This window comes from Bufo gargarizans, chromosome 5 (assembly GCF_014858855.1).
Source record: "Bufo gargarizans isolate SCDJY-AF-19 chromosome 5, ASM1485885v1, whole genome shotgun sequence".
NCBI classification, from domain to species: domain Eukaryota; kingdom Metazoa; phylum Chordata; class Amphibia; order Anura; family Bufonidae; genus Bufo; species Bufo gargarizans.
Window position 1 is genome coordinate 123,508,581 of NC_058084.1, and position 26,405 is coordinate 123,534,985.

A 26,405-nucleotide genomic window follows, 5' to 3' on the forward strand; every position below is an offset into this window, starting at 1 on the left:
TTTTTTTTTTTTTTTTTTTAGCTTTGAGGATGTTGACCATTACATTCTATTTGCTTTCTTTCTCTCAAATCAGGAGCTTGAATCTGCTTCAAATCAGTGTTTTCCAAGCCAATTTTCATTTTACAAACTGTTTCTGAAGCTGATTTTGATGTCGATGACATTTTTTTGCTTTGTTGAAAAGTAGATTTTAACCACTTCAACCCCGCTAGCTAAAACCCCCTTCATGACCAGGCCACTTTTTACACTTCCGCACTACACTACTTTCACCGTTTATCGCTCGGTCATGCAACTTACCACCCAAATGAATTTTACCTCCTTTTCTTCTCACTAATAGAGCTTTCATTTGGTGGTATTTTATTGCTGCTGACATTTTTACTTTTTTTGTTATTAATCAAAATGTAACGATTTTTTTGCAAAAAAAACGACATCTATATATAAATTGTTCGCCAAATTTATTGTTCTACATGTCTTTGATTAAAAAAAAATGTTTGGGCAAAAAAAAAAAAATGGTTTGGGTAAAAGTTATAGCGTTTACACACTATGGTACAAAAATGGGAATTTCCACTTTTTGAAACAGCTGACTTTCTGAGCACCTGTCATGATTCCTGAGGTTCTACAATGCCCAAACAGTAGAAAAAACCCTCAAATGACCCCATTTCTGAAAGTAGACACCCTAAGGTATTCGCTGATGGGCATAGTGAGTTCATAGAACTTTTTATTTTTTGTCACAAGTTAGCGGAAAATGATTTATTTTATTTATTTTTTTCCTTACAAAGTCTCATATTCCACTAACTTGCAACAAAAAATAAAAAATTCTAGGAACTCGCTATGCCCCTCACGGAATACCTTGGGGTGTCTTCTTTCCAAAATGGGGTCACTTGTGGCGTAGTTATACTGCCCTGGCAATTTAGGGGCCCATATGTGTGAGAAGTACCTTGCAATCAAAATCTGTAAAAAATGACCGGTGAAATCCGAAAGGTGCACTTTGGAATGTGGGTCCCTTTGCCCACCTAGGCTGCAAAAAAGTGTCACACATCTGGTATCGCCGTACTCAGGAGAAGTTGGGCAATGTGTTTTGGGGTGTCATTTTACATATACCCATGCTGGGTGAGAGAAATATCTTGGCAAAAGACAACTTTTCCATTTTTTTTATACAAAGTTGGCATTTGACCAAGATATTTTTCTCACCCAGCATGGGTATATGTAAAATGACACCCCAAAACACATTCCCCAACTTCTCCTGAGTACGGCGATACCAGATGTGTGACACTTTTTTTGCAGCCAAGGTGGGCAAAGGGGCACATATTCTTAAGTGCACCTTTCGGATTTCGCAGGCCATTTTTTACACATTTTGATTGCAAAGTACTTCTCACACATTTGGGCCCCTAAATTGCCAGAGCAGTATAACTACCCCACAAGTGACCCCATTTTGGAAAGATGACACCCCAAGGTATTCCGTGAGGGGCATGGCGAGTTCCTAGAATTTTAAATTTTTTGTCACAAGTTAGCGGAAAATGATGATTTTTTTTTTTTTCATTACAAAGTCTCATATTCCACTAACTTGCGACAAAAAATAAAAAATTCTAGGAACTCGCCATGCCCCTCACGGAATACCTTGGGGTGTCTTCTTTCCAAAATGGGGTCACTTGTGGCGTAGTTATACTGCCCTGGCAATTTAGGGGCCCAAATGTGTGAGAAGTACTTTGCAATCAAAATGTGTAAAAAATGGCCTGCGAAATCCGAAAGGTGCACTTTGGAATATGTGCCCCTTTGCCCACCTTGGCTGCAAAAAAGTGTCACACATCTGGTATTGCTGTACTCAGGAGAAGTTGGGGAATGTGTTTTGGGGTGTCATTTTACATATAACCATGCTGGGTGAGAGAAATATCTTGGCAAAAGACAACTTTTCCCATTTTTTTATACAAAGTTGGCATTTGACCAAGATATTTATCTCACCCAGCATGGGTATATGTAAAATGACACCCCAAAACACATTCCCCAGCTTCTCCTGAGTACGGCGATACCACATGTGTGACACTTTTTTGCAGCCTAGATGCGCAAAGGTGCCCAAATTCCTTTTAGGAGGGCATTTTTAGACATTTGGATCCCAGACTTCTTCTCACGCTTTAGGGCACCTAAAAAGCCAGGGCAGTATAAATACCCCACATGTGACCCCACTTTGGAAATAAGACACCCCAAGGTATTCAATGAGGGGCATGGCGAGTTCATAGAAATTTATTTTTTTGGCACAAGTTAGCGGAAATTGATTTTTGTTTTTTTGTTTTTTTCTCACAAAGTCTCACTTTCCGCTAACTTAGGACAAAAATTTAAATCTTTCATTGACTCAATATGCCCCTCAGCGAATACCTTGGGGTGTCTTCTTTCCAAAATGGGGTCAGTTGTGGGGCATTTGAGGGTCTCCGCAATCATTACATGTATGGCCAGCATTAGGAGTTTCTGCTATTCTCCTTATATTGAGCATACAGGTAATGAGATTTTTTTTTCCGTTCAGCCTCTGGGCTGAAAGAAAAAAATGAACGGCACATATTTCTTCATTCGCATCGATCAATGTGGATGAAAAAATCTCTGCCAAAAAAAAAAAAAGGAGGGGAAAGGCGTCTGCCAGGACATAGGAGCTCCGCCCAACATCCATACCCACTTAGCTCGTATGCCCTGGCAAACCAGATTTCTCCATTCACATCAATCGATGTGGATGAATAAATCATTGCCGGGATTTTTTATTTTTTATTTTTTTTTTATTTTTTTATATTTTTTTTACATACAAAGTGTTTGCCAAAGCATAGGAACGCCGCTTCCTCCTCAGCTCGTATGTCTTGGCAAACGTATCTGTTACTGCAGAGTAGAAATCTCGTCTTGCAGCGCCGCATACACCGACTTGCGTGTAATCCGACAGCAGCGCAATGCTTCTGTCAGAATGCACATCAGTGCTGCAGCTAGTCGATCGGTTGGTCCACCTGGAAGGTAAAAAAAGAAAAAACCAGGCCGCAACGCAATAATTTTATTAACTTTGGAACAGAACATATAAACTTTAACTTTTTGAACTAAACATTAACCTTTTTGCTTACTGGTGTTTATTTTTTATTTTTTTTTAACCTTTTATAGAACAAACCTCTCCTTCCCCATGGGTCAATGTGCAAAGCGCAAATCGCCCAAAGATGTGGCGAAGTGCGTTATGCACTTTGTCCCAGGTGAAAGCAGAGGTTTGCAGCAGCTGTATGTGAATGGGCCCTAATAGCCCTTTGTGCCTGTCCTGGTGAGATGATCCCTATGCTAGGTGTACCTGTGTGTGGTACTTCCGGAAACACTCTCCAAAGCATAGGGCAGGGTGGTCAGGACAGTCAGGACAGAAATAGCGGGTGTCACGCCTTATTCCACTCCTGCTACAGACACGACATTTTTTTCGGGGTGGCGGTCGGTTTGAGGTACCAGGAACGACACTGGGGAAATTTCGCTCGTGTAGACGGCTAACTACACTGGTGGATGGGGCCACGGAACCTCCTGGGTACAGGAGGTTCGCGATGATCTCTTCCTGAAATTTGAGGAAGGATCCAGTTCTCCCAGCCTTACTGTAGAGAACAAAACTATTATACAGAGCCAATTGAATTAAATATACAGACACCTTCTTATACCAGCGTCTGGTTCTGCAGGACACTAAATACGGAGCCAACATCTGGTCATTGAAGTCCACCCCTCCCATGAGCAAATTATAGTCGTGGACTGAGAGGGGCTTTTCAATGACACGGGTTGCTCGCTTAATTTGTATTGTCGTGTCTGCGTGAATGGAGGAGAGCATGTAAACGTCACGCTTGTCTCTCCATTTCACCGCGAGCAGTTCTTCGTTACACAGTGCGGCCCTCTGCCCCCTTGCAAGACGGGTGGTAACGAGCCGTTGGGGGAAGCCCGCGCGACTAGTTCGCGCGGTGCCACAGGCGCCAATCCGTTCTAGAAACAAATGCCTAAAGAGGGCCACACTTGTGTAGAAATTGTCCACATAAAGATGGTACCCCTTGCCGAATAAGGGTGACACCAAGTCCCAGACTGTCTTCCCACTGCTCCCCAGGTAGTCAGGGAAACCGACCGGCTCCAGGGTCTGATCTTATCCCTCATAGATCCGAAATTTGTGGGTATAGCCTGTGGCCCTTTCACAGAGCTTATACAATTTGACCCCATACCGGGCGCGCTTTCTTGGGATGTATTGTTTGAAGCCAAGGCGCCCGGTAAAATGTATCAGGGACTCGTCTACGCAGATGTTTTGCTCAGGGATATATAAATCTGCAAATTTCAGGTTGAAATGGTCTATGAGGGGCCGAATTTTGTGGAGCCGGTCAAAAGCAGGGTGGCCTCTGGGACGGGAGGTGCTGTTATCACTAAATTGCAGGAAACGCAGGATGGTCTCAAATCGTGTCCTGGACATAGCAGCAGAGAACATGGGCATGTGATGAATTGGGTTCGTGGACCAATATGACCGCAATTCGTGCTTTTTAGTTAGACCCATGTTGAGGAGGAGGCCCAGAAAGGTTTTAATTTCGGAAACTTGGACTGGTTTCCACCGGAAATACTGGGCATAAGAGCTTCCCGGGTTGGCAGATATAAATTGTGTGGCATACCGATTTGTTTCGGCCACAACTAAGTCCAAGAGCTCCGCAGTCAAGAACAGCTCAAAAAGTCTCAACCCGAACTCCAGACTGGGCAGTGAAAGGGAAAACTACAGGTGCGGCTGAAGTTGGGGACTGCCAATCAGGGTTTGCCAGCACCTCAGGGATTCTAGGGGCTCTACGGGCACGTCTTTGCGGTGGCTGCGACGGGGTCACTACTGCTCGTGCCACCGTATCGGCTTCAACTGCCCTTCTGGTGCTCGCCACTTCACCAGGTTGTACGGCAGTGCTGGTACTAGGTCCAGGAAGGGCTGCGCGGCTGGTGTATGCCTCACCACGTAATCCGACAGCACCAGCCCCACTCTGCTGCTCTTGAAGCGGATCCTGCGCAACCTGCGGTCTAGCGACACAGGGCCGGGTACGCCTGGTGCTATCAGGGACCTCAGCCTCCTCGTCCGAACTTTGGGTTAGAGAGCCACTGCTTTCTACAGGTTCGTATTCTGACCCGCTAGATTCGTCAGATGAGGGTTCCCATTCCTCATCCGACTGGGTCAGAAGCCTGTAGGCCTCTTCAGAAGAATACCCCCTGTTTGACATTTGGGCAACTAAATTTAGGGGTATTCCCTGAGACTACCCAAGAAAAAAAGCAAGCCTGTCTTACAAAGGGGAGGCTAGCGAAGTACCAGAGGCCGCTGCGGTTGATAAAAAAAATATCAAAACTGATTTTTTTTTATCGCCGCAGTGCGTGTAAAGTGAATGTGCAGTGATAAAAACAAAAAAAATTTTTGTCAATGCGGTGGGGCGGGTGTGGGCGAACGCACGTGTGGGCGACCAATCAGGCCTGATCGGGCAAACACTGCGTTTTGGGTGGAGGGCGAACTAAAGTGACACTAATACAATTATAGATCTGACCGTGATCAGTTTTGATCACTTCCAGATACTATAAAAGTACAAATGCTGATTAGCGATACGCTAATCAGCGAATAAGGGACTGCGGTGGGCTGGGCGCTAACTGATCGCTAAACTACCTAACCAAAGGGCCTAAACTATACCTAAAACCTAATGGTCAATACCAGTGAAAAAAAAAAAAGTGAAAGTTTGCACTGATTACTTTTTTCCTTTTCACTAGTGATTGACAGGGGCAAGAAGGGGTGATCAAAGGGTTAATTGGGTGCTGGGAGTTGATCTGGGGCTAGTATGTGGTGTTGGTGGGTACTCACAGTGATGTGTGCTCCTCTGTGGACCTTTCACCAGGATACATGTATTGAAATAGTTATATTACCTTACAGTGCGGCCCCCAGTGATGTCTTTCCGCTTTTTTTTTTTTTTTTTTCTTTTTTTTTTATCAAAGGACCCCTTTCGTCCGCTGTGGTCCCCCTTTGTTTTGGCGCCTCATATGCTAATGAAGTGATTCGGCTCAACTAGGCAGGGACTTGAATTTGTCTTGGGCACGGTTATCTTCTCTCTGGCTGCGAGAGCATCCAATTAGAGCGCCCCACTCTTAGCCAGTGAGAAGGAGCTCAAGTTCTCGAGGGAGAAGGAGCTGCGATTCTCGCAACAACTTGAGCTCCTTCTCCCTGGCTAAGAGCGGGGCCATGTGCAGTCCTTTCTGTACACGGTCTAAAAATATAATCAACTGAATCAGGGCTCTGGGATATTTATCTTGAGGTTTTGGGATATTTAAAGGGGTTCTGCACCTTCATTTAACTGATGATCTATCCTCTGGATAGATCATCAGCTTCTAATCGGCGGGGTCCGACACCCGGGACCCCCGCCGATCAGCTGTTTGAGAAGGCAGCGGCGCTCCAGCAGCGCCGCGGCCTTCTCACTGTTTACCGCCGGGCCGCCCGCCCACTGACGTCACGACTTGTATCAACTAGAGTGGGCGCGGCTAAGCTCCATTCAAGTGAACAGAGCTTAGCCGCGCCCACTCTAGTTGATACAAGTCGTGACGTCAGTGGGCGGGCGGCCCGGCGGTAAACAGTGAGAAGGCCGCGGCGCTGCTGGAGCGCCGCTGCCTTCTCAAACAGCTGATCGGCGGGGGTCCCGGATGTCGGACCCCGCCGATCAGAAGCTGATGATCTATCCAGAGGATAGATCATCAGTTAAATGAAGGTGCAGAACCCCTTTAAAGAAATATGGCACTGATATTGTCAGATTTGTCAATTCTTCCATAGTGCCCATCCTGTCCCATCTGTGAATTTGTATATATGTGTATGGAGAGAGAATCAGCACTGATATATACTCTGTGCTCTTGTAATTAGGCAGTCTAATTATCTTCCATTGATTAAAAAGTTAAAATCAGTATATTTTAGAATAAACAAGACATACTAAAATGCCTTTTACTTTAAATAAGCATTTGACAGTCATAATGACTATTAGGTAATCATCTGTTCCTGCAAATATGCTCTTCCGTCTGTTAATTTCTAATCTACCTCCCACAGCCACAAAGATAGATGAACGTTAAAAACACAAATGAAAAATAACTGCACAGGTTCTGCACAGTGTAATCCATGACCGAGAGTACACAGACTTCCGATGGCCTGTTTAGCGGTAGGCCGGCACATACAGTACAGAAGTATAGTTGTCAGGAAGTTATTCAAAACTCTGCAATTGTATCACCAAATTATATAGTAGACTGGAAAATGAATGAAAGCTCAACATATACTGACGATTGCCACCATACCACCATGGTACCCTTCATATGTACAGTAGTTGTAACTAGTGTACTAGTGCTGAATTAGAACCTTCAGTATACTCCAGAGCTGCATTCACAGTTCAGCTGGATGTTACTGGAAACGGTATTCAGGCTCATCCCTAACCACTAGACTAAGCTCCTATAATGTAATTGGGGCAGATGCATTTTCCTACATGGATTTACTATGGTGCCCCAGGGCAATCTCATTTCAGACTTCGAACAGCGGGAGAGCCTGCAAACATGTCAGTGCAACTCTATAGCTCCAACTGTGTCATGTTTCCATGTATTGCACAGATAAGACAGGACATCTGAAGGGGAACCTCTCTGTGCATTGGGTCTTACTAATAGGGAAGGAGGCCCCAAGTGGGAACCCGTCCTCTATTCCATTCATATGCCCACCATGGCCTCAATGCTGCAGATGAAACCTTCTTCCCCTAGACAGAGTAGATGCCCCCAGTTATAGATTTGGGTATAGGAATTACATAGCCATCTGTATCGCCCTTTCATGTATTTATACATAGTAATTGGGTCATCCGTAAAGCCGTCTTTATTCCCAAACTAAATAACCATAGTTCCTCAGATACAGTAATCCCTCCGGTTTATTCCGGGTTGTGCTCAGTCGCCTTGTCCTTGCAGTAATAACAATAATAAGCGTTATTTTCCGGCAAGCAAAGCTTTTTCTGCCCTTTCCCCAGATCATGAGCATAGTGACACCCGATAACTATTGGTGAGGAGATCACTATAAAATCTTGCTTGCCTGTGAATTGTAATAACAGTGAGGCCACAATTGCAGACAGTGCCCGTCATCTCCTAGTTGTCCTACCAATAGAAGTTTATTCAATGTTAATGTAAAGTGTAAAAAAACTAGTAAATTAAAATAAGTTTTTCTGTTTCATTGTAGCAACAGAAGCGCAAATCCACAAGTAACACATGCAGATTATAGTGCGCAGAAAATCGGAATAAACGACCCTACGGTGTGCATATCCCCTAAGGCTGTCTTTATTTAGAGCAGTGTATCTCTGGAGCCTACGTTCCCTGAATTCATTTGAAAGGGTATTTCCATGTCTGACATTGATGGGATATGCCATCAGTGTCAGATAGGTGCAGTTGGCACCTCCGAGACCTGCTTCCATCTCCACAATGGGGCCCCTGAAGTAAGGGAGAGCACATAATGAACGCATGCACTACTATTTGACGAACTGCCTTTTTATTTTTATTTTTTTTATATAAAAATGTGCGTCTTATAAAGTGGAAAATACGGTAATCTTTATGATTTGTTACTAAATATGTTGTTGTTTCTGTGCAACTTATTCATCGCTTTGTACAGATGCATTATCTGGTTTTTAAAGCTCTGTTATTCCCTGTGGATGACACCAACGCTATAACAAATATAATTTGCTGTACTTACAGGTCGCTTCAGGAGAGTGCAATGAAGACACAGAAGTGTATAACATCACGTTGTGCACTGGAGATGAACTTACCTTAATGGGCCAGGCTGAGATTCTTTATGCAAAAACATCCAAGGAGAAGTCACGTCTGAATACCATATTTAAGAAAATTGGAAAATTGAACTCAATCAGCAAATTGGGGAAAGGCAAAATGCCTTGCTTAATATGCATGAATCACAGAACTAATGAAAGCATCAGCCTTCCATTTCAGTGCAAAGGGAGGTTTAGCACACGCAGTCCTCTAGAGCTTCAGATGCAAGACGGAGAGCATACTATCCGTAACATTGTGGAGAAGACACGACTGCCTGTGAATGTGACCGTGCCTAGCCCCCCTCCCCGTAACCCATATGATCTTCACTTTATACGCGAGGGACATCGCTACAAATTTGTCAATATACAAACTAAGACGGTCGTTGTTTGTTGTGTGCTCCGAGCTGGTAAAATCATTCCCATGCATTTTCCATTACACTTATCTGTCCCAACATTTAGCCTACCCGAAAACATAGCAAAAGGAGAAATGTGGGAGGAGTCTGTGGTACAAGCTTGGTACAACGTATGCCAAGAGCAGTTTGATATAGAGGAATATTCCCGTGCGGTGAGGGACGTAAAAGCAGACTGGAATGAAGAATGCAAGAGCCCTAAGAAGAGTTACTGCTCTGGACATAGTCACATACCAAACTCCCTCAGTTACGCCCGTGATGAACTGACCCAGTCCTTTCATAGGCTTTCAGTCTGTGTTTACGGGAACAATCTTCATGGAAACAGTGAGGTGAACCTACACGGCTGTCGAGACCTCTGTGGGGATTGGTCTATGTTCCCTCAAGATTCTTCTCAGTTCCAGGACTCTGGTGACAGTGGTAGTGACTACCTTTTCCCTGAAATGGGCGAGGAATCTATAGGTTTACCTACCAAGCCAGAGCTTCCCTATGAGGAGCTCTGGTTAGAATTGGGAAATGGGAAACATGGGGGACAGCCCCTAACCCGATCACAAAGCGAGAAGAACAAATGTGATCCTTTCCGAAGTTCATTGCATTCCAAGTGTGGCACATCCTCCCTCTCATCTCCTGGATGTCTACTGACAAGCAAATGTTCGGATATATCTTTACCTCCACCTCCAGTGCCTCCCAAATCTGAAGCTGTGAGTAGATGTCTACATTTCAAATCACATTCTTTCCAAGTATAACATTATATCATACATCTAAGCCCTTCTCCTGCTATACCATGGTAGTCAGAAAAATCTGGGACTGCTTATGATAACTTTAAAGGGGTTGTCTCACTTCAGCAAATGGCATTTATCATGTAGATACAGTAAATACAAGGCACTTACTAATGTATTCTGATTGTTCATATTGCCTCCTTTGCTGGCTAGACATCACGTTATGCACTACTTGTATCCGGGGTTACGACCACCCTGCAGTCCAGTGGTGGCCGTGCTTGCACACTATAGGAAAAAGTGCTGTCCTCTCTGGTCTCTGGGGCTGCGGGAGTGTGCATAGGCCAGTACTTTTTCCTATAGTGTGCCAGCACCACCACCCTTCTGGATTGCAGGGTGGTCATAATCATGGAAAAAAGTTGTGTAAAATGTGATGGAAAAATGAATCCAGCCAGCAAAGGCAGCAATATGGACAATCACAGTACATTAAGTGCCCTGTATGAACTTTCTCTACATGATAAATGCCATTTGAATTTTTAGATTGTGCATGTGTTTTTGAGGTCCAATCTATGATCTTAGAAATGACCCTTATAAAAAGTGTAAGTAACGGGTCCACAGGTGAAGGACAATGCTGATATTGAAAAGGGAATAGGTTTGGTAGTTAAAATCTTTCTATGTAATATTACCTATATTCACAACTTGCAGTTTATTCGTCTTTTTTATATGTTTTTCTATTTTGCCCTGTTTTCATTAAATAATGTGTATGTTACAGGTGTCTTGATATTTGCAGATTACCATGTAAATCTGAATACTACTATTGTAGGTGCCTTCCTAAATGTATGTGCTGACTGGAGATGAGAGTGCCCTCCAACATGTATGGTCCGGGGTGCAGGAATATTTGGGCACCATGCATAGAGCTAATCTCCCATAGAAGCAATATTTCTAGGTGTGAATACTTCCATGCAGCCAGTGATTTGCTGTCTGGTTCGTACAGTAGAAGCCTCATGCAGCCCTGTTATGGCTCCATACAGCCCTGAAGTAAGGCCGTGAGCATCATCTCTCCGAACTAGTAAGCACTTGGCATCTCCCAATGGACTAACTAAAGGATACTAGAAGTATAGTAAAGCATTGACTGCGCAGACATCCAGCGCCAGGACAGAAGTGTGGAAAACTAGGCATTTATATTCCGTGCTACATAAAACCCAACAATAGTCTGTGTGCGCACAATAGCTGACATTCCTCACATAGTTATTTACTGGTAGCATCCCACATCCTGCATGTCTGGATTCAATGGAGCCATAAGTATAACTAAACACCTTAAAGGGGTTGTTTCACTTCAGCAAGTGGCATTTATAATGTAGAGAAAGTTAATACAAGACCCTTACTAATGTATTGTATTGTGATTGTCCATATTGCTTCCTTTGCTGGCTGGATTCATTTTTCCATTGCATTATTCACTGCTCGTTTCCATGGTTATGACCACCCTGCAATCCACCCTGCACACTATAGGAAAAGTGCCAGCCTCTCTAGTTGCCAGATCCGTGGGAGCTCACATAGGCAGTTTTTTTTTTCTATAATATGCCATCACTGATGAATTGCAGGGTGGTCGTTACCATGGAACCGAGCAGTGTATAATGGGATGGAAAAATTAGTCCAGCCAGCAAAGGAAGCAACATGGACAATCACAAAACATAAGTAAGTGCCTTGTATTAACTTCCACTACATAATAAATGCTATTTGCTAAAGTGACACAACCCCTTTAAGGCTAGTTCACACTTGCGGCACTGTCGGATACTGTCCCACCAGACCCCATTGACTTTAATGGAGTCCGACACAGATCTGGGTGCTAACCAGCAAATATACTGGCTGGGCAAAAACCATTACGTACAAGTGTTTTTTGTCTAGCCAATTCCAAGCATAGTCTGCCAGACTTCCTGACCAAAACACCCGGCCGCAGATTTGAAAGAGGCCTAATAAGGATGATGAAACTTAGGCTTATTCACATGTCAGTGATTCACGGACGTGTGCTGTCCGTGTTCTCCACAGACAGTACACATACCCATTTATGTTAATGTGTGTTTTCACACATCAGTGTTATAGCACGGTCTCTGTGTTTACAGATCAATCACTCTCATTATAGTCTATGGAGCCTTGAAAAACACTGATGCCTTCTGTGTTTCACGGACCATTCAGAGATGCTCCGAAATGTAATTTTCAGCTGTGCAGTGTCTGTGGAACACAGATGACACACAGAGAGCAAAAAAACGGAAATGCGGACCAAACACTGATTCTTTACAGATGAATCGCTGACCATCTTATCATGGATTTCATTGCGGCCACGGACACGCGAATGAGGCCTTAAGCCGGTTTCGCTCTGGTTGATGCCGTAAGTAGTTCAGACATCAGGGGTTCAAATTTTCTTGTTAGATGTTCTTCTCTTCGGGATTGTAGAGTATTTATAGTGACTATAAGATGTGGAAATCATCCTCCAATCCATTCATCATGTGGATTAAACATCTGAAGACTACAAGAGAAGTGAATTGTGTAATCCTCCAGCTGCTTCTGCCCACACAACCAAAGGAGAATGTCCGGTTGTCTTATACAGGGCCATCCGTAGCTGCCAAGAGGAATATAGCAGTGTATATTGAAATATTACCCCTACAAGGCCGCAGGCACACCCTGCCCCTGGTGCCTAAGGGGGCACAAAGATGCCTCTGCTACATGGAGTATTGTAGATAGGTATAGGTTTAGCATATATCCTAGGATGAGCTTTAGCCATTGGGGTAGAAGTCATATTTTGATTACCTACAATGCACTGCATAGTGCAGTTTTCCCTATAATGTAGATTATGATGCCTTCCACACAGAACTATCTTTATCTATGGTGCCCACTCTGGAGCAGAGTTGGCACCAAAGCCGACCAGCTGTTTGCTGTTTGAAACAGCAGACATCCGGAGGCAATGTCTGCAATTGGCGATAACGGCAATCGCAGACAGATAACTCCCTCAATTGTGGTGGTCGGGTGTGACCCCACCTATCCTGAGGATTGACCATCAATAGTAAAGGAGTTGACAGCCCCTTTAAGACATCCAGAATTAAATGATGTGAATAAAGTGATAGCAGGTTGTTTGTGGGAATGAGATTTCTGGGTAGGGCTGACAGTTGATGAATATAGTCTTTTCTAGCTGTGGCATAGGGCGTGTTTGTGAATATGGATGAGTTGTACAGTAATCTGGATAATTATAAATGCAAGAAGCCTTTCCCATTGTACTCCCACTCCATGTGCTCTATTAAGGCAGTGCCTTAAGTGCCAGAATAACCAGAGGCATCTGTGAGCCACTAATATTAATCTAGTTATAGAATGAAGAGTCAAGGAATATTGTAATTTTTGAACAAACAGCCACATAATGGTGTCCCGAAACATTTATATATTCTGTGCTACATTGTCACAATTTATATATTCTGTGCCACAGGCAAGGATGGTGGCTCAGTGGTGATCACTGATGCCTTGCAAATACGACCAAGGAGACCATATTTGCATGGGGTTAGTATTTCCTCTCCAGTATCTGCATGGGTGCCCTCTGGACCCCTCCTACATGCCAAAAACATTCTGTAAAATAGTAAAATTAGTTTGAGAGCCACACTGGGGACAGTGACTGATGTGGAGCGACACAAGTAGGTGGGGCCAACAATACCGTAGTGTAGCACTAAATACCTAAATCCTGGTCCAGGTCGCCATCGCCAGTGCAGGCCACAGGACTTTTCCAGCCTGCAGCCTGAGATGTCCATGTGTCGTTTGTACACTACTTCAGTGGCATGTGGCCTATGAGAGTGAACAGAAGGACAGGTGGTCATAGGCTTCCATGCCCTGCTACAGTATTTACCGTCCTGAGGACAGCCGTACAATTGAGTTCATGAGAGCACCTGCAGATACATAAGCACCTAATCCTCCCAGCATGAAGTAACCCGACCAGTGGCCGTGAGGAGACCCCACCAAGAAGTTTCCCTGTCAGGTCTATGGCTGACTCGGTAATGTAGAGACTGTCAGCAGCACTATGTAAGCACCAGAAATGTCTTCTCCCTCCTACATGCCTCTCAATCATAGATCCACACAGGTCAGACATCTGCACAAATGATTTTATCCGCAGAACGGAGGATCATTCAGACCGTACATTATGGGTGTCATTTTTAGAGTTTGTGTTGTACAGGATGAAATGTTTTCAGAAGAAGCGACTGTTCTCCTGTCTGCGGAGATGAGTCTGGGTGGAAACATAAGCTTCAAATTACAGGTAGCGTTTATAATAATGTGTTCTCAAGTAACTTCCCACACACGTCAGGAATCCAGGAAGAATAATTGGTGAGAGATATAACCAAAACACTCACACCCACGCCGCGGTGCATATACATCTATACGTCTGGTGGATTGTGGAGATGATGCAATTTCTCTGCGGAAAATTAATTTAGCAGTACATGTAATAGAACATCACCTTGGTATCTCAGAACTCGCAGATTCCATTACGGTCTGCTGAAATGTGACGGTGTATATTACTATAGTCGTCCCTGGCATGTACAACCAAGGTCCCTGCGTCCTACAAATGACTGTCAAAACAGCATTTATTTGCAAACCTAAAAGGACTTCTAAAAGGTCCTGAAGATTTACATTTCCTGTAGGTGTATAGCAGAGGGGCGGATGTGTACCACTGTTTCTGTCCATAAATGACCGAAGCTTGTAGTAATGTGGGAAGGTTTCTGCGGTAGCAAGCTACCTCCCACAGGATGGCAAAGCTGTCTATACCAGCCTGCTTGCCAATGGTGGTCAACCTGCTACATTACAAGCACCTTTTATGCAGCCAGGCAGGGCAGGGGGGAGCCATACATACGTATTATAGGTTAGGTTTGCAGGTTCTTCTGTATAAAGAAGTGCTTTTCTAGAGTAAATTTCTTTGCAGATTCCTGGTAAAATCTGTGCATATTATGTACCATGGACAGCAAATAGAGCCTTGTTGACAAACCCTATAGTATGTGGAAGTGTTCCAACCTGGGCTGATCTTTTACATGGCCTGCATTGCTTCCAGACAGTGCCAGCCAAAGTAGCACCATAGAAGCTAGCTACTCTGCCACCCATAAAAGCGAGCCCATTAGCTTGCTGAGCCTCTGTAATGAGCCTTCCATAAATGTCGGAACAGTGTTCCTCCATAAAAATCTAATTCTCCTGAGAGTGGATCAGATGCAGACCTATTTATTTCAGTGGGGACACAAAAGATGCGGACAGCACACTGTGTGCTGCCTGAATTAACATGTCCATTCCATGGTTCTGCAAAAATTAATAAAACATGTCCTATTCTTATTTGTTCTGAAGACAAGAATGGGACGTTTCTACAGGAGTTGGGGAAAAGGGCGGCATGCACAGGGCCGGTATCCATGTTTTGCGGATCTGCAAATTGCACACCACAAAACGCATACGGTCGTGTGGATGGGGCAATACACAGTCAGCTGAGACGTGTTTGTCACTATTCGGCTAGAACGGTGGTTTCTTATTTGAAACCATGCCCACCGGTCACCACTACTCTAAGCCAGGGAGGAAGAAGAAGAACAAGAGACGCCTCTGAGAAAAGCATTATGGCAGAGGTACTATGACTTGGTAAGCTGGTAATGTGCGCCAGATTTGTGGGCTGGCATAGTTTATGATGAGTCTGGCTAAAGAGGCCCCATCCGCTCTGCTAAATCCCAACCATTTCTTGATAAATATGTACCTTGAGCAATGGAAAATCCCCAAATTTCCTAATTTTCATGCAGAAAACCTTTGTACAGCAGTGATAAATTGCCCCCATTGTCACATGAAGTCATTTTATAATACATGTTTGTACAGTAACCAGTTTGTATTCCTTACAGTTCTCTATTATACTCTGAGCAGCAGAATTGCTCCGAGCATCATTTACTGAGCCATCAAGGTGACAGAATATTTATACAGAAGCTTCACCTTTGGAATTTAAATAGAACAAGTGACATTGTAATTTCCGTGAACCCCCTCCCCCAGCAGGAGCGTGCTGGTGGTGACCTGCAGGGCTGGGGAATTTCTGTGGTTTCCCTTTATCTCTACAGATTATAAAAGAGCCTATATCTGCAAGTTGCTATATGAATTTCAGATTTGGGTCTGGAATGATTTTATTTCAGGTGAATACGTGAAAATAAATGCTGGCTCCCATAGGAAATATGCTGTATCATCCTCTAATTGATAGCAGCGTGGTCAGGAGCGCTAGGCGCCTCTGATTCTTACATTCCAGCAGGAAAAGAAACCTTGTAAATCGGCCCGACAGTTCCCCATGAAGCCTCTCGTAATGCAGAGAAACCTGTCTGTACAACATTACTGCTTAAAGGGCAGTCTGGAGCTGATCCAGAAACTTCTCAAGAGCTTAGCTGAGACTCCAGTAAGGTGACCTGCGGTAGACTCCTCTCTAATTGGGGTGACACCCTGTGATTAAGAGGCGAATGCTGAAGAGCGACATCAAAGCAGCAAAGTGACTGACAACTTTATATGTGATGGAAAACTCTCTGAATCATGTTGCTGGGGTCAATTGTCAAAATTCTGACATAAGGCCACAAACATGATATTGCCAAGCAGAGGCGTAACTTGAAGCTCCAGGACCCAACGTAAACTCCCCACCTACCATGTACCATTTATAATACTGGTGTCCTCTTACATGGCAGATGGGCCTTTGCTACCTCTGCATCTATGTAACAACCTTGGTACAATGATTTATCTGCAATATTGTCTGCATCTAATATCTATGACAGTACCACCTATAGCCTGGATCTGCAGGTCCCACTGGGAGCCCAGCAGGCAGACATGTTACTACCACATCTAAAGTGAATGGTGGCACCACAGAGGCAGCTAAAATTTCCCCCAAATTGTGACAAATATTGTGGCAATTGAATGTGGTGTTGGGTGGGGAAATGTGGAGAGCAATTGGGGTATTTACCCCTTGCCAAGAGGGCACTAACAAGTCACTTTACCTGGGCCCAAGGTATTTAGGTACAAGATAAGAGCAATTAATTGACCCTTTCGGCCTGGGTGAAGGAAATCATCGCTATGACTCTGGATTCATAGTCCCACACAAGCATGGCAGGATGGAGTTTACTGGTTTTTAAAAATCCGATTCACTTTGAAGTGGTATTTACCATGTAGATAAAGTTAATACAAGCCGCCTACTAATGTATTCTTATTATCGATATTGCCTCCTTTGCTGACTGGATTCATTTTTTCATCTAATTATACACTGCTCGTTTCCATGGTTATGACCACCTTGAAGTCCATCAGCAGTGGCCGTAGTTGCACACTGTAGGAAAAGTTGCCGGCCTTTCTGGTGGCTGGAACCGTGGGAGCTCACATAGGCTGGTGCTTTTTCCTATAATGTGCAAGCACGGGCACCGCTGATGGATCACAGGGTGGTCTGTAGTCATGGAAACAAGCAGTGTATAATGTGATAGAAAAAGGAATCCAGCCAGCAAAGGAGGCAATATGAACATTAGTAAGTGCCTTGTATTAACTTTCTCTACATGATATGTGCCATTTGCTGAAGTGAGTTAACCCCTTTAATGTGTGAGCACAACATAAAGAAACACCCTATGGAATAAGCCTTAAAGAGGACCTGTCACAACTCCTGACATGTCTGGTTTAATAGCTTCATACATCCCCCATGTAGTAACAGTTCTGGAGCATCTATTCTTATGGCTCTATGTGGTCATATTCCTTTATTATTTCTTCTACAAGTTCTGAATAATTTCGCTAGCAGTCTGCAGTAAGAGTACAGAGGGGTGGTAACCAGTTGGGGGTGTGTACCTGCACAGTCTTAAAATGGCAGCACTGATTGGATAAAGTCAGACTGTGCAGGTCCCCCCCCCCCCCCAAACTGGTTACCACCCCTCTGTACCCTTAGGCCCCTTTCACACGGGCGAGTATTCCACGCAGATGCAATGCGTGAGTTGAACGCATTGCACCCGCACTGAATCCCGACCCATTCATTTCTATGGGGCTATTCCCATGAGCGGTGATTTTCACGCATCACTTGTGCGTTGCGTGAAAATCGCAGCATGCTCTATATTCTGCGTTTTTCACGCAACGAAGGCCCCATAAAAATGAATGGGGTTGCGTGAAAATCGCAAGCAAGTGCGAATGCGGTGCGATTTTCACGCACGGTTGCTAGGAGACAATCGGGATGGAGACCTGATCATTATTATTTTCCCTTATAGCATGGTTATAAGGGAAAATAATAGCATTCTGAATACAGAATGCATAGTAAAATAGCACTGGAGGGGTTAAAAATAAAATAAAAAATAATTTAACTCACCTTAATCCACTTGATCGCGCAGCAAGGCATTTCCTTCTATCTTCATCTTAGCTGTGTGCAGTAACAGGACCTGTGGTGACTGTCACTCCGGTCATCACATGGTCCATCACATGATCAATCACCATGGTAAAAGATCATGTGATGACAAGAGTGACATCACCACAGGTCCTGTTACTGCACACAGCTAAGATGAAGACAGAAGGAGATGCCGGCTGCGCGATCAAGTAGATTAAGGTGAGTTAAATTATTTTTTATTTTATCTTTAACCCCTCCAGTGCTATTTTACTATGCATTCTGTATTCAGAATGCTATTATTTTCCCTTATAACCATGTTATAAGGGAAAATAAAACAATCTACAGAACACCGATCCCAAGCCCGAACTTCTGTGAAGAAGTTCGGGTTTGGGTACCAAACATGCACGATTTTTCTCATGCGAGTGCAAAACGCATTACAATGTTTTGCACTTGTGCGGAAAAATCGCGCGTGTTCCCGTGTGAAACCAGCCTTACTGCAGACTGCTAGCAATTCATTCATAACTTCTAGTAGAAATAATAAAGGAATGGCACAACATAGAGCCATAGGAATAGATGTTCCAGAACTGTTATTACACGGGGAATGCATGAAGCTATTAAACCAGACATGTCAGGAGCGGTAAAAGGTCCTCTTTAAAGGGGTATTCCCATCTGGACATTTATGGCACAATGATGGTATATGCCATAACCCTAAGTTCACACCTGAGCGTTTTACAGCGCGTTCAAACGCGCGGTAAACGCTCAACACGTGAAAACCAATGCTTCCCTATGGCCCTGGTTCACACTTGAGCGTTTTACAGCGCGTTTGAACGCGCTGTAAAAAGCCCGACGCATAAACAAGTTCTTGAGCTTTTTTGGGGGCGTTTGTCGCGCGTTTTGGCCATAGACTCATTGGACAACACTGCAAACGCGCGTTTACTATTGCTAAAAACGCGCGACAAATACGCGCGTAAAACGCGCGTCTCAGAAACGCTCAGGTGTGAACCCAGGGTAAATGTTTGATGGGTGCGGGCCTCACCATGAATATAGAGCAAGCCACACATGCCCTTCTTTCTCTAGTCACTGCTATGTGACTTTCAAACGTGGCAGAGTGCTGGCTTGGCTACTTTCAGAGATCCCACATTGGCTGCGCATGCACAATGTCCTTTTCCATTTACTGTTATGGGACTTCCAAAAATAGTCGAGCCTGCTCCCTCAGCTATGTTTGGAAGCCCCAAAGCTATGAATGGAGAGGAGGCTGTGTGACCGATTCATAGGGTCCCATTCTTCATACAGGAGTGTATCCCGCACCTAGCGGACACTTTTAACATATCCTATTAATATGCCACAAATGTCCAGATGGACGACCCCTTTAGGCCACCTGCACACGTGTGCGGGTGAATGCACATAAGATCCTCATGAATATCCGTGCGAATTTCTGTGCGTTTCTGCAGCATATCCACACCAAAATCCACAATTTCTTCATGAGGATTTTGATGCGGATTATATGCAGTTTTGCTCGAGATCTCACTCTTCATTGGAAGAGGGGGAAATCTGCAGCTAAAATCACAAACATAACTTAGAAATCCTCAGTGCTGGACAATTTCCACACAGAAAAAAATTTCTTCAAAGTGTACATGAGATTTGTGTAATCTCATACACTTTGCTGCAGTGCACATTGCAGAAAAACCGCACGTATTCCGCAACGTGTGCGTATGGCCTTAAGATATATATAAATCATGAAAACCCAAATGGATTTTTGTATCCCTTTCTTCTACCAGTTTCCGATCATAAACAAGAACAGGTCAGGACACAATCTCTAGTGCAGGGGTCTCCAGCTGTTGTGAAACTACAATTCCCAGCATACTCCATTAATTTCTATGATAGTTCTTAGAAGAGCAGAGCAAACATGCATGCTGGGAGTTGTAGTGTCGGAGGATGTCTACCCCCTGCTAGTCCAGATGACCTCTGTGATACTCTCATTCCCAGCTCAGACGACTTACAAATAAAAATCAACCTTTTTCTCTATTTTAGGTGAAGGAAGAATGCAGACTGCTGAATGCTCCACCTGTGCCTCCTCGCAGTTCCAAACCATCGTCCCCCACCCCATCTGTTCCTCCGCCAACAGGAAAAATGGCACGGCAGCAAACCCGCTCTCCCAGTCCTACGCTTTCCTACTATTCCTCAGGGCTGCACAGCATGTAAGTACTGCCTGTCTCTGCAAACACTGGAACTGCTGAGAGCTGCATTATAGAGCAAAACTCAGCAAAACCCCAAGACTGGAGGTGACTTCTAGACGTTCTCTCAAGTCACTAGGCTTGCATTAGATGTAACATTAGCCAGGCAGCGTGATAAGGACTAAGCATTATCCGGCTGCAGGCAAATATTTAATTCACTTTAAATAGGTCACAGAACAGAGAGAAAAGCCCCATAGGGACTTGAGATACATACCGATGCAGCAATCCTTATCTTGATACTTAACAAGTTGGGTGACAAGTGGCTTTTCAGTGGCTCTTGGTCCTGATATTGTGCAGGGACGTGATATCTCTCGGGTTTAGAAATGCTCCATCTGAGGAAGGATGCTTATTCTAGATCCACACGTCACACAATCGCGCCTCGAGAGAAATTCATATATTTTTCAGCTATTTTCTAATTGTCCCTCATGTTCAGGTAGCAATACAACACGTTTAATGTATGTCTGTGAAGGCTCCAATCCTGATTTTGGCTAATAATAACTGATGGCAATACACTGACGGGTGAATTCGGCTTTAGAGAATTCGCAGAACACTTGAGTAACTCCTAATAAAATGCATAACAACCCCTGTGGGTTCTGTAATGGCAGTCTCATTAAAGGGGTTGTCTCACTTCAGCCAATGGCATTTATTAGGTAGACAGAGTTAATTCAAGGCACTTACTAATGTATTGTGATTGTCCATATTGCCTCCTTTGCTGGCTTGATTCCTTTTTCCATCACATTATACACTGCTCATTTCCATGGTTACGGCCACCCTGCAATCCAGCAGTGGTGGATGAGCATCCACACCTGGAAATGACGAGCAGTGCATAATGTGATGGAAAAATAAATCCAGCCAGCAAAGGAAGCAATATGGACAATCACAGTACATTAGTAAATGCTCTGTCTACATTATAAATTCCATTTGCTGAAGTGAGACGGGGTTGTTTAACTGTTTCATGGCCATGGTTATTTCTGTCTTTAGCATCAGATACAATTTAATGCTAGGGCTACACGACATGTGTTGTGCAACATTTTGTCTCGACAATTTTTATAATGATAGGTTATGGTGTCGCATTGCGACATGTGACATGCTGCGACTCCGACACGACAGTTGCAAAAAATCCATCCAAGATGGACTTTTTTGCGATTGTTGCAGTTGCAGCATGTCACGTGTCGCAGTGCAACACCATAGACTATCATTATAAAAATTGTTGCGCGACATTGGTGCGACATCAATGTCACGCGACATATGTAGCAGTGTAACTGTGTCCTATGTGTCGTGCGACACATGTCATTGTGTAGCCCTAGCCTAAAGCTGACCTACAGCAGTGAAGAAAAATGTCTGGGTTGTTATGGAAACCTGGAGTAAAACTGTGTGTATGTGGAAAACTAAGGGCCTCCAAGCTTCTATTGGCTGATAAGGGACATGTGACCATGTGTATGGCAGTTGGGATATGAAGAGAAAGACCTGCAGGCTTGTATTGGCTAATGCAGGTAATTTTTTGGGAATATCTCAGGAACGGTACATTCTAGAAAGCGGATTTAAAACCTTCCCAGGCACCTGATGTACCTGTGTGCCCAATTTGGTGAAACTCGATCCAGTCGTTTGGTTTTGCATAAAGGACAGACAGACAGGCGTCGGGACAGACATAAACTTATTGTGTATCGGCATGTTACCTTCCACAGTATTCTTTCCCAGATAGTAAGTGATATGTGTACCAAGTTTAGTAGAAATGGATCGATGAGTTTTTGAGTTAGAGCAATATGTGTGTAGCAATAACTGTTGGAGCATACAAACTCCATGCAGCTGTTGTGTAGGGGTGTATGACCCCCACAAGATTTCTTTCCAGGTACCAAGGGATGTGTATACCAAGTTTCGTTGAAATCGATGGTTGTGTTTTTGAGTGATTGCAGAACATACTTACATACACACATACACATATATATACAGTTGCAAGAAAAAGTATGTGAACCCTTTGGAATGATATGGATCAAAATGGACCAAATTGGTCATAAAATGTGATGTGAAGTCAACGGTCAGGAGTAATTCTTGACCATTCCTCTTTACAGAACAGTTTCAGTTCAGCAATATTCTTGGGATGTCTGGTGTGAATTGCTTTCTTGAGGTCATGCCACAGCATCTCAGTCGGATTAAGGTCAGGACTCGGACTGGACCACTCCAGAAGGCGTATTTTCTTCTGTTTAAGCCATTCTGTTGTTGATTTACTTCAATGCTTTGGGTCGTTGTCCTTTTGCAACACCCATCTTCTGTTGATCTTCAGCTGGTGGACAGATGGCCTTAAGTTCTCCTGCAAAATGTCTTGATAAACTTGGGAATTCATTTTTCCTTCAATGATGGCAATCCGTCCAGGCCCTGATGCAGCAAAGCAGCCCCAAACCATGATGCCCCCACCACCATACTTCACATTTAGGCCGAATGCACATGGCCAGTGTATTACTGTATTGCGCCGGCAGCAGGAAGCGCACGGCGTCATAGCAACCAGTGACACCGTGCGCTCCTGTTCTCAGCAGGAATCCAGCCCGTGGTTCCACGGACCGATCACGGCCGTGAGCATTCGGCCTTAGGATGAGGTTTTGATGTTGGTGTGCTGTGCATCTTTTTCTCCACACATAGTGTTGTGCGTTTCTTCCAAAAAACTCAACTTTGGTTTCATCTGTCCACCGAATATTTTGCCAGTACTGCTGTGGAACATCCAGGTGCTCTTGTGCAAACTGCAGCAATAGTTTTTTTGGACAGCAGTGGCTTCCTCTGTGGTATCCTCCCATGAAATCCATTCTTGTTTAGTGTTCTACCGTACATATGGTAGATTCGCTAACAGGGATTTTAGCATATGCCAGACACTTTGGTAAGTCTTTAGCTGACACTCTAGGATTCTTCACCTCATTGAGAGGTCTGCGCTGTGTTCTTGCAGTCATCTTTACAGGACGGCCACTCCTAGGAAGAGTAGCAGCAGCGCTGAACTTTCTCCAATTATAGACAATTTGTCTTACCGTGGACTGGTGAACAGCAAGGCTTTTGGAGATACTTTTATAACCCTTTCCCGCTTTATGCAAGTCAACAATTCTTAATCGTAGGTCTTCTGAGCATGGGTGTAGGAAGCCCCAAAATCTGGGGGGGGGACAGCATTTTTGCTCGCCGGGTATGTTCTTATTCAGTAAACTGCGAGTTGTTTATATTGTTAAATTATGTGTGTGTGTGTGTGTGTGTGTGTGTGTGTGTGTGAAAAATCTCACAACAAAAAAATATGCAAAAGGAACAGTTCTTTGTTTATCAGGTCACAGAAATAAACCAAACGTTTGGCATATATTTCAGTTATTCCGGCTACTTTCTCTGAAGACTCAGGGGTGCTGGCTGGCTGGCTTGGCCTCAGGGGTGCTGGCTGGCTTGGCCGGGCAGAAGGAGTGTGGGAGACTGTGAGGCCTTTTTCTCCGAGCTGCTCCGGATTAGTGCTCTGGGCAGCTGGGCTCCGGGCTGGAAGTGGGCACAATAAGAAAAAAATATTTTTCCTTACACCTCAGGTCAGACCACCAATCAGACCCCCAATGTTATTCAGCCCTCAGCTAACAGCCCCAATAAGATCCCTAATGTTAATAAGACCTCAGATCACACCTCAGCTCAGACCCCAATATGAATGACCCCCAATCAGACCTCAGATAAGAGCCCCATGCCTCATAGCAGCCCCCAGTGCCTCTCATCAGCCCCCCCCCAGTGCCTCTCATCAGCCCCCCCAGTGCCTCTCATCAGCCCCCCCAGTGCCTCTCATCAGCCCCCCCAGTGCCTCTCATCAGCCCCCCCCCAGTGCCTCTCATCAGCCCCCCCAGTGCCTCTCATCAGCCCCCCCAGTGCCTCTCATCAGCCCCCCCCAGTGCCTCTCATCAGCCCCCCCCCAGTGCCTCTCATCAGCCCCCCCCAGTGCCTCTCATCAGCCCCCCCAGTGCCTCTCATCAGCCCCCCCCCAGTGCCTCTCATCAGCCCCCCCCAGTCCCTCTCATCAGCCCCCCAGTCCCTCTCATCAGCCCCCCCCCAGTCCCTCTCATCAGCCCCCCCCCAGTCCCTCTCATCAGCCCCCCCCAGTCCCTCTCATCAGCCCCCCCCCAGTCCCTCTCATCAGCCCCCCCCCCAGTCCCTCTCATCAGCCCCCCCCCAGTCCCTCTCGTCAGCCCCCCCCAGTCCCTCTCTCATCAGCCCCCCCCCCCAGTCCCTCTCATCAGCCCCCCCCCCCAGTCCCTCTCATCAGCCCCCCCCAGTCCCTAGTCCCTCTCATCAGCCCCCCCAGTCCCTCTCATCAGCCCCCCCCCCCCGTGCCTCTCATGAGGAACAGGAAAGGGACAGCACACCTCCCTGCCCTGCTCCTCCGCACAGCTTTCTGTTTGTATCGCTGTCCTGAGGACGGCGATACAAACAGATCACTATGGAGATGAGCGCTTCGCTTCCACAATGAAAGGCACCCGCTGGGGGGGATTTGACCAAACCTGTCGTCCCCCCGTCCCCCCCCGCATTATTTCTTGGGGGAAATCCGTCCCCCCCGCTTCCTACGCCCATGCTTCTGAGAGCTCTTTTGTGCGAGGCATCATTCACATCAGGCAATGCTTCTTGTGAAAAGCAAACCTAGAACTGGTGTGTGCTTTTTAGAGGGCAGGGCAGCTGTAACCAACACCTCCAATCTCATCTCATTGATGGGACTCCAGTTGGCTGACACCTCACTCCAATTAGCTCTTGGAGATGTCATTAGTCTAGGGGTTCACATACTTTTTCCATCTGCACTGTGAATGTTTACATGGTGTGTTCAATAAAAACATGGTAACATTTAATTCTTTGTATGTTATTAGTTTAAGCAGACTGTGACTGTCTATTGTTGTGACTTAGCTGAAGATCAGATCACATTTTGTGACCAATTTGTGCAGAAATCCATATCATTCCAATGGGTTCACATACTTTTTCTTGCAACCTTGCAACTGTACGTCCTTCTTTTTACAGACGTGGACAAAATTGTTGGTACCCTTTGGTCAATGAAAGAAAAAGTCACAATGGTCACAGAAATAACTTTAATCTGACAAAAGTAATAATAAATTAAAATTCTATAAATGTTAACCAATGAAAGTCAGACATTGTTTTTCAACCATGCTTCAACAGAATTATGTAAAAAAATAAACTCATGAAACAGGCATGGACAAAAATGATGGTACCCCTAACTTAATATTTTGTTGCGCAACCTTTTGAGGCAATCACTGCAATCAAACGCTTCCTGTAACTGTCAATGAGACATCTGCACCTCTCAGCAGGTATTTTGGCCCACTCCTCATGAGCAAACTGCTCCAGTTGTGTCCGGTTTGAAGGGTGCCTTTTCCAGACTGCATGTTTCAGCTCCTTCCAAAGATGCTCAATAGGATTGAGGTCAGGGCTCATAGAAGGCCACTTTAGAATAGTCCAATTTTTTCCTCTTAGCCATTCTTGGGTGTTTTTAGCGGTGTGTTTTGGGTCATTGTCCTGTTGCAAGACCCATGACCTGCGACTGAGACCAAGCTTTCTGACACTGGCTAGTACATTTCTCTCTAGAATTCCTTGATAGTCTTGAGATTTCATTGTACCCTGCACAGATTCAAGACACCCTGTGCCAGACGCAGCAAAGCAGCCCCAGAACATAACAGAGCCTCCTCCATGTTTCACAGTAGGGACAGTGTTCTTTTCTTGATATGCTTCATTTTTTCGTCTGTGAACATACAGCTGATGTGCCTTGGCAAAAACTTCGATTTTTGTCTCATCTGTCCACAGGACATTCTCCCAGAAGCTTTGTGGCTTGTCAACATGTAGTTTGGCATATTCCAGTCTTGCTTTTTTATGATTCGTTTTCAACAATGGTGTCCTCCTTGGTC

The 26,405-nt window shown here is 44.8% G+C and overlaps 1 protein-coding gene across 1 annotated transcript in view; it reads left to right on the forward strand.

Moving 5' to 3' along the window:
- The window catches only part of GAREM1 (GRB2 associated regulator of MAPK1 subtype 1), a 157,271-nt gene that overhangs the window by 119,040 nt on the left and 11,826 nt on the right, over positions 1–26,405 (forward strand). The window contains exons 4-5 of the mRNA XM_044294980.1: positions 8,725–9,900; positions 20,309–20,475. Coding sequence (XP_044150915.1) covers positions 8,725–9,900; positions 20,309–20,475 — 1,343 coding nt within the window. The remainder of the gene's footprint in view (positions 1–8,724; positions 9,901–20,308; positions 20,476–26,405) is intronic.